Raw genomic sequence first — 17,001 nt, forward strand, 5'->3', positions numbered from 1 at the left:
CAATTGTAACACTTGGAAAGACAAGTTGGAAAATATCTCTGCTTTTCTTCTGTTAGGAAATTACAGGCATGGTTCTTGAGAGAACGGTGTAATGTAATTAAGAAGGGCCCTCAGGCCCGGGTTGCAGTGATTGACTTTTTAGTGCCAATGTGGAACTTCCCCATTCAGTCTTATACCTCACAAAACTATTCAGATCAGGGCATCATGGTTAATTCTCCTTCTGCCTGCCAAAAAAAGTGGCCTCCAGGCTGAGATCACTTTTCCAGCTGCTCATTTTAGCCTTAAATGATTACCACAAGCCCGACAATAAACCTCTCTCGCCCACTGCTGACACTCGTGTATCCTCAGTACTTAGCTGGACGGTTACAATTACCAAATGAAGGCAAAGCTCAAGTTTATTTTTTCTAGACTCTCATGCTGTGACAGCTTGCTTACTCTCCTCTCGGCTCAAACTCTATTTATGTAGATGGTACATTTATTCATTTGGCTGAGGCTTTTAAGACAAAATACAATCCAAACACAGAGCTGCTAAAGGAGCCAACAGTAATAGAAGTGTTATGAGTATAAATTCCACCAAATGATCATAAACAGTTGTATTTCAGTTATAGGAAGAACAGACAGAGCCACAGGTGAACACAAGGGCTGAGATGGCGCTAGTATTCAGGAGTGCTAGTGATAGTTAAAAAAAAAAAAAAAAGGTAAAAGTGCTATCAGAAGTTTGTTTATGCATAACTGTGAGGAATACATGTCATTAAATGTTTCACCCTAATGGTTAGCACCATGGAGAAAAAGAGAAGAACTAAATATGTAAGACATTCCTTTAACGGAAAAATCACACATTTGATGAAAATCGTACATGTGATCACAGAAAAAACACACGATTATATATGTTTTAAAAATTATTAAAAAATAATAAATCGTGTAGAAATCACACGAAAATAAATAAATAGTGTGTAGAAATCATGTGAATGTGAAATGATGTGAAAAAAAAATGTATCACAAGAAAATAAATAAATCGTGTATAGAAATCACATGAAAATAAATAAATCATGTGTAGAAATCACATGTGGAGATATGAATTGTGTGTAGAAATCATGTGAATGTGAAATGATGTGAAAATAAATGTATCACGTGAGAAGAAATGAATAATGTGTAGAAATCACGTGAAAGCATTTGCATGTCATTCAGAAAACGTGAAGACGTGAAAACAAATGAATTCTGTGTTGAAATTGGTGAATTCTGTGAAAAATCACATGTGGAAAATATAAACACGTGTAATAAATATGAAAAGTCTGAATGTGAAAAATGTGCAAAACGTAACCTGAAGTGTTTAAACCACACGGTTAACTTGGAAATGTGAACGTTGTGACTCTTCTTTAAGGGTATACATGCACATGTTCTCACAGAGACGGGTTGAGGGTGTTTCTAAGTGTTTCTTGAAGGTTGTGTGAGACAATTTGTATTTAGATTTCTCCATTTTTATGGAGAAAGCATTTTCAATTGCCAAACAGATAGCGGAACAAATTGATAGCAAAAGACTCAGTTGATTCCGGATTGTGTATATGATGTCTCTGTCCACAGGAAAAATAACCATGACTTTTTTATTAGGCTAAATATTTATCAGTGGGAGAGCAGCATAATCTGTGTGTTAGGTTGCCAGAGTTTGGTGTCATTTGAGCAGTTGTTTAGGGAATTGAAGGTTCAGTAAACAATCAATCCTCCCCCATCTGCCTGCTGTTTATGTGTGTAAGAATTTGCACTCCTTGAAGTCAGGCCACACAAGCAAAGCTTATTGAGATTGTAAGCAGTCTGATGCAAATAAAAGTCAAGGCAAGTTTCACCACCTTCTTTGTTTTTTGAGGCATGAAGCATTGCATTAATTTCAAAATAGAACTCCATTGTAGACAATAGGCTGTTTTCTTCCGCAGTGTAAGAAAAAGCACCTCCTTAAATTAAACATAAGAAAATTCAACAAAGGGCTTTAACACTCGGTACTGCAAAAATCATCCGTACCTATTGAGGTGTGACCTCATTAATTATAATGTTACCTGTTTTTGATGACCTGTGTTCTTCCTGGTTTCATATATTACTATAGTGTAAAATATTAATAGTAGGAAGCCTTCTTCTACTCACAGAATTGTATAATTTCTAACATAACTGAATTTTAAAAAGTTATAAATGATACCTTACTTCTACAGCAGGCATGTAACGAAAATTTAGGCTTTTTGTAGTGTTTGACCTTACACTCCAAAAAGCCTTAATACAACCATAGCCTAAATAAAGCCATAGTACAACCTCCACATTGTCGGTTTAACAGAAGGACACAAAAAGGTCTTCAAATACATTTCATTTGAACTTTTGTTTAAAATCTAAACAGTTTAAACAGGTCAAAATGTCTGTAAAAATTTCTGTTTCTATTAGAAACATAACCAAATATTACATTATCAGTGTAGGTCAGTGTTTCTGCAGCAGATAGCTTATTTCTTATCCTTGTTTCATGAGAACTACACTGTATTATACGAGCACTTGAAAAATTCCAGTAAATTCCAAGCCCTTATCAGTTGAAGGTAGTATTTTCCTTATCACGTAAATTAACCACTCAAGAATGAACAACTTTATAAGGTGAAGCGCCTGCTTTAAGTGCCTGCCCCCAGTCAGTCTGGAGGTTTGAAGTGTTTTGAAGAGTTAGAAACCTGCAGCTGATGGGCGTCCTCTGCAGGACTAATGTTCACAAAGCAAGCTTGTTAGACTTGTTGGAATTAGACTTTCATTTATTTAAAACTTTTTATTAAACACCAGAATCTTAATCACTGTGCTTTTTTGAATTGTAATGAGTGTGTGCATATACTGCTAGTATACTCATGTATTTATTTATTTATTTATTTATTTTTGTATTAAATCTTATCATTCACAGGTCGGGGGGAATATAAATTATCTGCATTTTGGGATACATAAAACATGATTGAACCTTTGATTGTGTGTGTATATATATATATAGATATATAAATCTATATATATAGATTAAGATATAGATATAGATATACACAGGGTGTCCCATGATATATATTTTTTTCAAATAGCCTTCTTTAAGAAAGCCTTTAACAAAAGAAGAACATGTTGATCCATGGCTGGATCAGGAATCTGTTGCAAGGTTGCTATGGACTTTAACAGGAAACATGGCAAGCATATCACACACAACACTGTGGCTAAACTTATTAACAAATTCAAAAAGAATGGGCGTTTTGCGGACCCGCCAAGAGGGTGACGTCCATGAACATCCACTGACAAAGGCACAGCCGAGGGGATGCTGGCAAACATAGTCCCCTATGTATGGAGACATCTGGGACACCATATATATATATACACACATACACACACATCTGGTACCAACAACCATACCACAGTTAAAGTCACAGAGATCATATATATTTACATATGTGGCTGGTGTGAGTATTTCAGAAACTGCTGATCTCCAGAGATTTTCACACAGGAGTCTCTAGAATTTACACAGAATGGTGCAAAAAACAAGGTGTAGAGAGTCTGCAGGATAAAATACCTTTTTGAGAGAGATCAGAGGAGAATGACCAGACTGGTCTGAGCTGACAGGAAGTCTATAGTAACTCAAGTAAGCACTCTTTACTGTATACTGTATACAGTACTGTGCAAATGTCTTAGACAACCTATTTTTTTTAGTATAAACTTTGTTATATATTTTTATTTTATGACTTCTACATTATTAAGTCAGAACAAAAACCTCTTAGATTTCCAAACATTATTAGAACGTTTATTAGAAAAAAAGTTTGTAAGTCAGGAAAGAAAGCAGCATATTACAGTAAAACCTACCAGATAATTTCCTTATAAAATTGCACAAATTGTACTAATTGTGCTTATTTTATTTAATTTTTTTAAATTATTTTTTAAAAGGGGCCAGCACACCAAATATTGATGTTGTTTCTTTTATTACTGTTTACTGCCCTTTATAGTATTTTTTTAATGTAGAAACTTTCAATTTCATTATTTTTCTTTGCTCTACAGCATTTCTTTGCATGTGCCTAAGACTTTGGTATATATATATATATATATATATATATATATATATATATATATATATATATATATATATATATATATATATACACTTGCACAGTAATACACACAGTCCACACACATTCTTATTGTTAAATTTCATATAGTTGCATATACATATATTCTCTGAATGTCAGCAGATTTGATTTGAGATGAGCTGTGCCCACTAGATGGAGCCATGTATTCTAAAATTTTTCTCTCCCCACACTGGTTTCATATAAGGGTCACTAACCCTGGACAAGATGATGTGTACTTGATAAACGTGCCTCATAATTCAGTTAAAAGCAATTTGCCTTCAAACGGACTTGGCACAAAAAAATTACCTGTTGTATAATTTCATTATTTCTCCTTTATCTTGAGACCAATTAAGGAGCATAGAGTCTTTGCACATGGGAAGTATAGTCAAGTACATTCTGAGATTCTGCTATCTTAGGGTGCTGATAAGGCATTTAGTATGACCCTGACTTCCTCTAGCTTCCCAAGCAGTGGTTTTCAGATGGTGACAACAATTACTAGTGGCATGAAGAAATAATATGCACTATCAAAGTGCTAGATTACAAACACAGCCCTCAGCCGCCCACCTGCTTCTTTACATAGTCCTGAAATGCATTGTGAAGTGCTTCTCTCCTCAGAACCCAGGTGGGGATTGCCTGGATGATCCAGCCCTGCAGGATAAAGGAAACTTGTCAAGATAATATTAAGATACAGTACTGGTTTGTCAGGACATGTCACTTCTAGTAGATAAAGTATGATTTAAGGAGCTCAGTAGAGCCACTACTGGGCTCTTGAATGAGGCATAACCTTAGCTTTATTCTTGGCATGTATTCTCCCCCACTTGTAGGCAAAAAAAAAGTGTTTTTTATTTCATTACCAGGATTGCATGGCTGACACTGCCATATGTTTGCTCTCCAGCTTTCAGATACATCAGGGAGCTCCTCACAAACCCCTCAGGAGTGAAAGTAATAATGCTTGGTTTCTGATAGCCCGTCATTGCAGTGGAGACCCCAAAAGGAGACACACTCTGGAAGAGCCAGGTCCTTGATGAGAATACTATATATTTAACATGGGATTCATTTCCTCGAAATTCAGCTCTTATCTTAAATATTACCCAAAAGGAAAAAAAAAAACAAAAATAGAGTATGTCTTCTTCTATGTCTAATTCTCCTTACAAAGTAGCTACTAGTGAGAAAATGCACTGTGACATTCATTGATGCTGAAACCTACCTGAATAAGAATTCCATTGGATTTGTATTCTGCTTGAAGCCCTCGTGAGAATATGTCAACAAACACCTGAGGGAGATAAAACCATTATTCAAATGATCCAGGTGATCACAAATGCAAGTGCTGTTAAAATGAAAGCAACCAACTTTTCCTCTTTTTATATAAACATGATTTTAAGGAAACTCAACTTCCTGTGGTAAGGTAACTATTGCTTGAGCTGTTGAACTGTTTGTATGACATTGCATTAACAGCAATTTTCATCATAATTTCATAATTTTCATCACATTTTCAAATTTAAAAATGACATGATATCTCCATTATGATCTGATCTCTTGATTATCATTGTAGGGATTATAAACACTACATTGTGGCCTTACTTTAATTGAGTGCTCTGTTATGCTTAGGTGCACCCAAATCAGCATAACATGTTAACAATTCTGCGGATTCAAATGTGGATATAATTGGATATATGTGGGTATAAATAGTTAGAGTTTATAACTTGCTTTGAATACATCTTGCAAACATAAACACTTGGTCTATGAATCCATAAGTGTGCTAAACTGTTGTCTAAATAGGGTTTATTAATGGGGAAATACATTAGTAGATATAATTCATGTTTGAAATTTAGGTAAAATAAGAAATTAGATGCCTATATAGATATTTTAAATGTAATGAAGTGTATAAACCAATATAATAAAATAGCTTATTATACAATGACTAGAGTAGAGAATAAAATATTCAGATTTTTCTTGCAATAATCTACTTTTGTGCACTTTCTATAGCTACCTTTGTAATATTTAATCATTTTCAAATATGTTTATTGAGTTGCAATTAAATAATGGCGTACCATTTGAACACTTTTGCCATATATGCCATATAAATCCAATAGGTTGACACATTCAGCTTAGATGCTGTATATATACTGACCTTTGTAGCTGAATATAAAGTGTACATGGGGAAGGGAATTTTAGAAATGCCAGATGAAATGTTCAGGATGACGCCCCGTCCTCTGGGGAAACACAGACACAGTGAAGCTGTCATTAATGGAGCACAACCATAAATATAGATCTGAAGAACCTGTTACTGCTTACCTTTCCACCATTCCAGGAAGGACAATGCGGCACATCTGTATTAAAAAAATAATACAAGGGCAAGTGTCAAATGTCCTATAAATATGCAGTACATGCACAAAAATTTGCCTACTACTTATAACTACATGAACATATTGTTATAAAAGAACGGACTTAAATTGACTGGAGTCATCATACCTTGACCATTGCTTTGACATTACAGTTGATCATTTGATGAATTTTCTATGAGAGAATAGAACAGGTGTTAAATATAAAACTAATGTTAGCAGCTTTAGTCATATTTGTCAAACATACACACACACACACACACACACACACACACCAGTGCACATTGACCCTATTTTTTATTGCACATCATTGCAGCTGACAAAAATAAATCGAGATGATAAACCACTGTGCCAAAATGTTATATATAAATCAAAGGTTTGTAAACATTTTAAGTACATTTTAGCTGAAAATTTTAATTTAATATTTTTTCAGTGCTGAAAAAATTTTTTCAGTGCTATGCTGTCAATGTAGTTTGTTTATTTTGTACACTTTCGGTTTTCTTTCTGTCCCTTCCAGCCTCAGAAATTGTTATTCCACACCCCTCACAATCCCTTATACAATTTTAAACCTTTTTCAGTCTCATGTCTAACTAGTTAGCCAAAGGACCCAGACAATATCTATGTAAAATAAATATTTTGTGTATGAACTATACAAGTTAAGTCCAGAGTAAATGGTGACTTAACATTCAATGCCACATATTTTCTGATACTTTATATGAAAAATGCTGATGTATGATGTATGAAAAAAGTGAGACCATACTAAATTTCTAGTAAAGAACCTATAAAATACTGAGTTCACCTCTTCCAGATGAACTGTTTCAAGTAATTTGTAGGGCACCTTACTTGGCAGAATTCCCACATTATTAACTGTAACACAAAGAAAATTATTAGATCAGATTAGATCAGATTAGATTAGATTAGACCTTTGACGGTTTAACACTAACATTTCACACCATCAAGCTCTTCAAGTGTGATTTGCATGTTAGGTTGAAGCCAACAAACCTAAAACGGCGATATCCAAACCCTGAATATTTTCCTTAATGCATCCATAGATATCATCCTTGGTAAAGTCGACGGCTATGACCATGACCTTTCTGTCCATTTTAACCTCTGTTGGGAAAGGAGAGAAGTCAGTCTGAGGCCAGACACTAGCCCAAAGCACTCCATCTATGTGTACTAGATTGTAATGTCCTGAGTCACTCATGAACTGGCAAAAGTCACAGAAAATTATGATCCAAGTCCAGTCACATTGATTTATGTATCACTAGTGGACATAAAACATGATCTGAACATTTGAAAACCTTCACAGACACTCCACCTATGTCTCTTGCAGCTCTGTCAAGCTTCTCTTTGCTCCTGCTAATGATCACCACATTCAGCCCAAGTCTTGCAAACTGGGAAGAAATTTATAACTGACATTAGTAGGAAAATGATTTGGAACAGTAATAAATAAATACAGTGTGTGCAAAATCCTGTACTGCAAAATCCGGGTGGTTGAGATACCTCTTCTGCATAAGCTTTTCCTATTCCTTCTGACCCTCCAGTGATGACTGCAACAGAGATAATTAGGATAATAATAATAATAATAATAATAATAAACATTACATGCCTACATAAAGGCAAATGACACATAAATCATACATTAAACTTTCCTCTCATTGTACTACATCATTGCATTATTATATTGTGTTGCCAGACAGTGATGATTAATGGCAACCTAAACACAAACAATATTAATAACTATAATTTATTATAAGTTTCCAAATACTAGCCAATGACTTCTATTAGTACGTGTTGCTATTTGTACAAGTATCTTAGCAGTTAAGAGACTGTGCTAGTAATTATTTTAAATCCCAGGGCTACAATAGAATTATTGGTCCCTTGAGCAACGCCATTAACACTCAAATGCTCAGATATATACTTACATTTACATTTGCTCATTTGGTTGATGCTTTTCCAAATGTGACCTACAATGAAAATAGGATGCAACTGAGCAGTTGAGGGTTAAGAGTCTTGCTCAAGGTTGGGATTTAAACTCACAGCCTTCCAATCTTTAACCCAAAACCTCAACCACAGAGCCACTGTTTCTTGCCACAATTCCACTTGGACTGTGTGTGCCTGAACTGCAAACTGTTTTGAATAAAAGAGATTGTCATATGAGTACATGTGAGTCACATTATATTCTCTGTGAAAAACAGGGTGGTACAAACAAACAAATGAATTACTCGTGTCTTTTTTCTAGTCCACTAGTATTGTCAATGTCACACATCAGAGTTTGACATGGCTTAATGATCTGGCATGTAGCCAGTGTCCAATTTTCTTTGAAGCATCTTCAGTTTATAAGTATTCAGAAGATGATAAGAATTTATCAGTCAGCATTTCACATACAGGCAGAACAGGGTAGGTGACAGACTGTGTGCATATGTGCGTGTGTGTGTGTGTGTGTGTGTGTGCTTTAACAGTGTGTACTTGAGAAGACAGTGTGTGCCCAGAGGCTTGATAAAGGATCAGGGAGCACTGCAGCCAGGAGCTGTTCAGCATGTTCTCCGAAAGCACACCCTGTTTGTTTGTTTGAGCCCCACAATCATCACTGCTTGTTTTTTTCTTAAACGGGTTTTCTCCCACTTTCCAGTAACAATTCAGGCAAGTGGGGAAAATATAAAACCACACACACACACACACACACACACAAAATGACAGTTCAAGCAGTTTGTGAATGACCATTCATTCACACATGCCAAAGTGATCTTGTCAAACTGAAGGGGAAGGAAATCGTGTAATAATACGCCCTGGAACATAGCGTTCTAATTGCCTTTTTCATTTGCCTCTTGTACATCCAGAATGGTGAAGAGACAAAGCTTGGGAACAAGTTCTGCATTTTCAATGTGGAATCCCACATCAATGGAGGGTCTCTCTTTTGGAAATAATGCAAGTGTAATTCCAGGCCTTATTACGTCTAAGCGTAAAACAGTAACTCACTTAATATTGTTTTGGCTAACCATAGTCAGTGGGGGGTAGGGGGAATGAGGGGGGGAGTGGTGACGAGCTCCGAAACGCAGAACAATGAGTCACGGGGCATGTAAGGTGACTGACCACTTGTTGGTTTCTCTCATGAATCACATAGTGAGTCATTTAGGCAGTAGATTGCAATTAGTGTAAGACCTTGCCAAGAATACGTCTTGAGGTATCCTTTCTCATAATTCATTAAGAGTTTTTAATTCATGTCAACTTCACTAGAGTCTTCCTTTGGTTTCTCTTTTATGGGGTTCTCCTGAAAACTGCCAAGAGCAATCAAGATGTTTACGATTTTTTTTAAGAGCCAACACCTATGCACACACTTGGCAGCCAAATTGGAATGAAAGGAAGCATAGACAGACAGAAATATGAAAACAGCAACATATAAGCATGGCATATGGCATAAAGATGTCTGTGCACTGATTTTATTGAGTATAGAATACCTCACCTGCCCATTTTCCCATCGAGGTAAAGAAATTCCCAGGAATTGGCCAACAGACCTTCGGAGCGAGCATCATAAACATGCGTGCCAGCCAAAAGAGGACAACGCAGGCACCACTCAAGACAAAGATAAGCTCCATCAGTGCCATTCCAGAACCACAGGCTTCCTTTAGGACAGGAGATGAGTGTATCCTGACAGCAAGCCTGGTCCCTTTTGCACTGCTTGTCTCCTCTGTTGGCTTCTCAAACACAACCCTCCAGCTCACACACACACACACACTCCCACTGACTGATGGCAGACTCACCCAATCAGGCCCAACAAGTTTCACATTCCCAATTACATTGGTTTGTGGGAATTTGGTTGGCAGTCTGGCTGTGCTCCTGAACATGATGTTATTATATAAAGGCAAAGTGAAGTACATGATATTGACAAAAAAGTGTGTTTAAAGTACAAGATCAGAAAACAAGATTAGAGAACAATACTACCATGTGTCTTGCCCTATGCAAGTGACATTCAAAGGACATGCCAAGTTCAGTGAACCAGTGTTTGCAAGCACATTGTGACAAATCTGTTATTTTTCAGTTTATTGGTATGCACGTCCTTGTTTTTCTGTCCTTGTCAGGATCTGATCGTGTGGGCTTGTGTGGACATTTTTCAGGGCCCTGTAAGATAGTCGGTATTTTTCCAACAACTAATCTACTTTTCTTTTATTTTAACCTTGGATTTGAGTTCCTGAGGTTTATGGATAAAGAATTTATGATTACCGTTATAGTTAAGCTTTGTGTTAATAGCATTTGGATTAAGTCTAAGTTCTAAAAGCATGCAAAGCTGAAAATCTGCAGTGTGTGGAATTGTTTGGAATTATTGTTTTGTGTGGACTACATATCTATTGTTTATATATTACAATCCTAGATAGCTAGTATGTTCACACTCTGCTGATTTACCCAAGTGCAAAGCTAATGTTAGACCAGTTGTTTTTGACAAATTAAAAAAAAATCATTGTTGTGTTAGAGGTTATTTCTGTTGTTTATGTTTTGTGGCACTTTGCCACAGATTTTTGTATGGTAGTGTAATGTAGTATACCTTTTGGTAAAAAAAAATCAATGATAGGTTTGCACAGCAATCGTGGTTTTAATCCCATACTAATTAATCCCATATCCATGAAATGCAGGTTAATTCAATTCAATTCAATTCTGTTTTATTTGTATATCATCTTTAACAAAAGACATTGTCACAATGCAGCTTTACAAAAATCTGAATGTAGATTTATATTTATATCCTTAATGAGTAAACCAGAGGCAACAGTGGAAAGGAAAAACTCCCAGAGACAACATGTGGAAGAAACCTTGATGTATTCATTCACATCCATGTGGTACATTCAGAAAAAGGAGCGAGAGGAATTTATTATGTGTCCACTGGCTCTGCTCAGTGGTATGGGCAACTTTCTTCTACAAAACTCTCTTAAAGTCGGGAGATTATCCAGAAGACTGGAGGGGTCAGAGGGCACATTGTCCTCACTGACACATTTATGGTCTAATCTAGATTTTTAGGACAGTTGGGGACATAATAGAAAATAAATCTGTTTTGTCATTTGATCATTAAAAAAAAAGACATTGCAAGCATTCCAAGTTTGTTTTTAAAACTACCTATAGCTGAGTAACTTTGATGCCTCTGGTCATCCTCATGCCTCTTCTCTTGGTAGCAGGGCAGTCTCCCTTCTGGATAAAATCATAGTTGACAAGAAGCCCACTGTCAGGTTTTCCCCCCTCGTGCTGAGCGCCGAATGCAAAAGTGCCACAGCATGTGCTTCTGGGTTATGTCTTTGTTTATGTTGCCACGTGTGTTTTTGTGTGGATTCATATCCTGTCTCCAATCATATCTTGTCATTGGTTGTCTCCCTAATGTGTCTTGATCATTTGCACCTGTTTCTCTTTACCCTTTGATTAGTTTGTATTAGTTTGTTCACTGGCGGGGCCCTCTGGAGCTTTTGGTCGCCATTGGAACCATGGGTCTAGTAAGCGTGGCATTTGTTTAATAAGTGATTTATGGGAAGGGAGAATTTTATTTCGATCTTTAGGTGTGAGCCCAAGCAATGAGTTTAACCCGCAGACTGAGTTGATTATAGGTTTTTCCATGGGGGCAGGATTCAAGAGACTGAAGACAATTGGCTTGGGCTATTTCTCCGTCCAGATCCCAGGTTTGTGCACCTACAAAACATGATCCGAGGAAAATGATTTCATCAGTTTGTTTTTTTGGGCAAAGCAGGGAACATGTGGGAAATGGAGTTGGCCTTGCCATTTTTAGAATGGGGATGGAAGGAGATCTTGAGATTAAACCTGGTGAAGAATAGAGCCCATCTATCTTGGTAGGAGTTGAGATGTTTGGCTATTCTTAGATATTCCAGGAATGGATGCAGGGCACCTTCTAGCCAGTGTCTCTATTCTTCTAAAGCTAATTTTACAGCCTGTAGTTCCTGTTACCCACATCGTAGTTCCTTTTGGCTGTTTTCAGCTTTTTCATAAAGAACGCCATTGGATGTAACTTGGATTTTCCCCCTAATCTTTCTCCTTTGACATATAAGTGGGCTTGCATTAGTTGAAGAAGTACTTATTTTACATGGTGGACACGAGTTTCTCGGGAATGAGTAAAATGTCATCGATATAAGCAATTATTAATTTCCTCAGCATGTCTCTGAGCATGTCATTTATTAGACACTGAAACACCAAGAAGGCAAGAGAGAGCCCATATGGCATTACGCAGTACTTGTAGTGGCCAGAGGTGGTGCTAAAGGCTGTTTCACACTCATTGTTGAGGATGAGGTTGTATGCACTGCGCAGGTCCAGTGAAAACTTTGGCTTCTCTGGGCTGACAGGACTAGTGGTAGAGGGTAGCGTTATTTAATAGTGATTTGGTTGAGTCCACAGTAATCAATACAAGGCCTGAGACCACCTTCTATTTTCCACTAACTAAAACCTGGCTGATGCTGGAGATGTTGAGAGACGCATGTACTCCTGTGCAAGGGCTTCAGCGATTTATTCTTGCATGACTGGTTTTCTGTGGCAGAGAGAGGATAGATGCAATTTCAAGGGGGCATGGTACCAGGCATGAGCTCAATGGCACAGTTGTATGGACGATGAGGAGGCAGGCCACTGGCTTTTGCTTTGCTGAAAACTTTGTGATGCTCCTGATACTCCAGGGGAAGGTTACTTGGCATGAAGAATCAGGACTTTCTATGGAGGTGAAGGCAGATATGAGTGCAGGCACATGGAGACATGGATTTGAGACACTGTGATGACCAGCTGATGATCTCTCTCTCTCTCAGTCCAGGATGTATATGAATTATGGGTTTGCATCCATGGAAAGCAGAGGACAATGGGATACTTGGACATGACTGTTAACAGAAGGGAGATGGTCTTGTGATGTAGGGCACTGACTTGGAGCTGAAGAGGTTCAGTGCGATGTGTTATTGATGGAGCCCCCTCCTAGAGCCTGAATGAGTTTTTCCGTGACGGAAGTTTCCAGCTGCACCGGAGTCAATCAAAGCTTTAAAAGACACCTTAAATGACACCTTCTGAGAATATCTGAACAGGAATCAAGAATGCTTGCAGGCATAGATATTTAGAGGAACTCACTGTGGTATGTGTAAAAGGTTCAGGAATATAAAGTTCTATGGCTCTAATGAATAGACAAATATTATTGTATACATTTAAATAATGTTCATGAAATAAATATGCATTGACAGAGACTGCTGAATTTATTTTACAGTTAAAGGGGTCCATGGCTACAAAATGTTTGAGAACCTCTTATATAGGAGTTAGTTAACATGCCTTTAAAGTAATCAGTTGGAGGCATGATTTCTCTGGTTAATGGCAGATATCCTCTCCATAGTGGGAAAGGAAGAATGGTTTTTCCACTCCAGTTTTTTGGCCCATTTTATTCTCTTTTGATGAAGTACTAAAAGCACATACTCTGAGCATGCCATGTGAATGCCATATTATAAATAACAGGGTTATTAAAGCATTTCTGAACTGTATTATACTAGTAATATCTGCCATTTTACCTTCATTTCACTTTCCACATCATCTTTCTCATTCTCAGGTTCAGTCTCATTCTCACCCTCACTTTCCTCTTCCTGTGTTTCTATCAGCTCACTGCCTTCCTCATATCTAATTTCACTACTAAAATCCAATCAACTGTTGATAGTGCGGTTTCTACCTTCCTCTGCTGTAATAAGACCAAAAACGATACATGTAGAAAGATACATGTACATTCTCTAAATGCAAGAATAACAATAGAAATATAGTACTGTTCCATAATATAATAGAGTCTGAAATTCCTTGCAACTGACATCAATATATCTAGGACTAATTTGTAGAAAATAAAAAGAAAATTATAATGATTGTAATACTTGTGACTAACACATAATCTTAAGTAGACTATACTACATAATGGCATCTCTGGATGTGATAATGGTATGATGCTGTAACAGGGCAAATGCAGCTCTTTTTTTTTTATAATTGCTCAAGACTTAATTATCATATATACTGAAATTTTGTACATTGATTTTTCCGCCGACTAGAGTAGAAAGTTTCAGTGTCAACATCATTTAAAGATAAAATATGCTTAGATTTACAGGGATGTATGCAAAATATTTGTTGTTTTTCAGTTAATATATTGGTTTGTTTACTGTATGTGGTTTGTAGGTGGAGAATGCCTGTAGGTTTAGGGGAAGGTTTCAAATGGCATATTTCTAGAATCCAAATTGAGATACATTATAATCTAAATAGAGACAATTGGAATGGTGAGAAAGCAACATTATCTCAGAGATGGAATTGGAAATTGGAAACTGTGTTCACATAAATGAAAACAAGCAATGTGCTGCAGCATGCACCGAGCAGTTCACTGACTCTCAAATGCACTAAATGTAGAATGTAAATGTGCAATTACTATCTCTGGTCACTCAACTACGGTCACTTATTCCATTTCAATCTGAGATTTCAATCCCTGTGTTTGTCTATACTAAACTGTTTACACCAGTGTAGAGAGTAATGTGCAGTTCTATCACTGGTCACTTTTCAGAATGTTCTGAATGTTCAATGTGCAATATTATGACTTAGTCACTTACTGTATATACTTTATACTGTATACTTGCTGTACATACATACATACTTTTGTATTATATGGTATATTCACTTTATAGTCTATTTATTGTCTGATGTTATATGTTTGTTTTTTATAACACCAGTCAGAAACAGTGCTCCTAATTTCGTTGTATACAGAGATATACAATGACAATAAAGGTTTCATTCATTCATGTAAAAGCAATGGAACAATGTAAAGTACAAGGAAGATTACAGCAGCAGCAAGCAAAGATTTCACAGTTTCTACAGAACATACAGTCTTTAATGCTGTATAACAGCATCTCTACAGAACAGTCTCTGCTCTATCGCAGTGTCTCTATATAACAGAGCACAGTTTCTAATGCTCTATTACATTCTCTTTATAGAGCAGTGCACAGCACAGCCAGTGCAATGCCATCTTGGGCATCAGGGTAGGGTAGTTATGAGGGTAAGGTAGTTCTCCTAAAAACAACAATAAATGTGTCACTGAAATATTTTATTATACAATATACAGTATTACTGAAGCCTGTGAAGTGTTTCATTTCTACCACAAAGCAAATTGTACATCTAACTTTGTTAATTCATGGATAATTATTATTTTAACAATTTGCCAAGCAAATTTGTCCCTTTGTTCTCATTATTTACAGTCCCCTCTGAAAGTATTGGAATTGCAAGGGCATTTTTTTTTTTTTTTTTTTTTGCTATTCACCGAAGACATTTGGGTTTGAGATCAAATATGAGATGATAGATCATAATTTCAGCTTTCGTTTCCTGATATTTACATCTAGATGTGTTAAACAACATAAAGCATAGCACCTTTTGTTTCAACCCAACCATTTCTCAAGTAATCAAAAATATTGGAACATGTGACTGACAGGTGTTTCTCAGGTGTTGCCCTGTTGTCCTGTTAGATTGATTGTTTAAACAATTAATAGCTCTGAATGTCTAATCGTGGTTTGAGCCCTGGGTTTCACCTGTGAACACTGAACTTGTTGTTAAAAAGGATAAACCAACAAGAAGACCAGAGAGCTGTCTATGGGAGAAAAACAAGCTATTTTGAAGCTGAGAAAAGAGGGAAAATCCATCAGAGCCATTGCACAAGCACTGGGCATAGCCAATACAACAATTTGGAATGTCCTGAAAAACAAAGGAACCACTGGTGTACTAACATCCAGACATCAAATAGGTTGGCCAATGAAAACAACAGCAGTTGATGACAAACATTGTGAGAGCTGTGAAGGAAAACCCAGAAACAACAGAAAGTGACATCACCCCCAACCTCCACAGGGCAAGAATGAAGGTATCACAATCCACTGTTCAAAGAAGACCTCAAGAGCAGAAATATAGAAGCCATACCACAAGATGCAATAAACTCATCAATAAATATTGGAGAGCCATATTGGAATTCGCAATGAAATACAGAGATGAGCCAAGACTAACCTCTACCAAAGAGATGGAAATGCCAAAGTGTGGAGAAAGAAAGGATCTGCTCATGATCCTAAACAAACAATCTCATCAGTCAAGCACAGTGGAGGTAGTGTCATGGCTTTGGCTTGCATGGCTACTTCTGAAATGGGCTCACTGATCTTTATTGATGATGTAACTAGCAGCAGTATTAATTCAGAAGTCTACAGAAACATACAAGACAACGACTCAAAACTAACAACAACTGAAAGAAGCTGTAGCACAAGCCTGAAAAAGCATCACAAAAGAAGAATGCAACAGTTTGGTGATGTCAGCAGCTTGACACTTATTGCAAGCAAGGGATATGCAACCAAATATTCAGTGTTATTTACTTTATGTCTCTGTTCCAATACTTTTGCTCACCTACAAATTGTGTGGTCTGCCACCAAAGATGCCACATTCAAAGTTGTTTAACACGTGTAGATGTAAATATCAGGAATGAAATTCTGATCTATCATCTCGTGTTCGTCTTTTGATCTTAAACCCAAATGTCTTCGGTGTTTAGCAAAAACAAA

General features: G+C 36.8%; 1 protein-coding gene across 4 annotated transcripts; it reads right to left on the bottom strand.

Moving 5' to 3' along the window:
• Positions 1-2,861: 2,861 nt before the first annotated feature.
• hsd17b3 (hydroxysteroid (17-beta) dehydrogenase 3) lies at positions 2,862-10,261 on the bottom strand. 4 transcript variants are annotated; one of them, XR_004578552.2, is made up of 11 exons: positions 9,909-10,261; positions 7,949-7,995; positions 7,764-7,839; positions 7,448-7,555; positions 7,245-7,312; positions 6,576-6,620; positions 6,399-6,433; positions 6,235-6,316; positions 5,311-5,376; positions 4,958-5,123; positions 2,862-4,751 (listed from the first exon to the last, which is right to left on the bottom strand). XR_004578552.2 is itself a non-coding variant. In XM_026924897.3 (11 exons), exons 1-11 carry the CDS (start codon positions 10,048-10,050, stop codon positions 4,656-4,658), a joined length of 915 nt encoding a protein of 304 aa, XP_026780698.3. In that variant the 5' UTR covers positions 10,051-10,258; the 3' UTR covers positions 2,862-4,655. The 4 variants fall into 4 exon arrangements, 2 of the variants coding, with proteins under 2 accessions (XP_026780698.3, XP_034162288.2); XR_008302193.1 differs by having other exon boundaries at positions 4,958-5,136; XM_026924897.3 differs by having other exon boundaries at positions 4,958-5,107; positions 9,909-10,258.
• Positions 10,262-17,001: the final 6,740 nt, after the last annotated feature.

This window comes from Pangasianodon hypophthalmus, chromosome 8, assembly GCF_027358585.1.
Source record: "Pangasianodon hypophthalmus isolate fPanHyp1 chromosome 8, fPanHyp1.pri, whole genome shotgun sequence".
Taxonomy (NCBI): domain Eukaryota; kingdom Metazoa; phylum Chordata; class Actinopteri; order Siluriformes; family Pangasiidae; genus Pangasianodon; species Pangasianodon hypophthalmus.

Excerpts from the sequence above, each read along its gene's own strand:
- hsd17b3 (XM_026924897.3), bottom strand. The coding sequence starts at position 10,050 with ATGGCACTGATGGAGCTTATCTTTGTCTTGAGTGGTGCCTGCGTTGTC. Across the intron at positions 7,556-7,763 it reads CAGAGCTGCAAGAGACATAG|AGGTTAAAATGGACAGAAAG; the intron begins GTGGAGTGTCTG and ends CTTTCCCAACAG. Across the intron at positions 6,317-6,398 it reads CTTCCTGGAATGGTGGAAAG|AGGACGGGGCGTCATCCTGA; the intron begins GTAAGCAGTAAC and ends GTGTTTCCCCAG.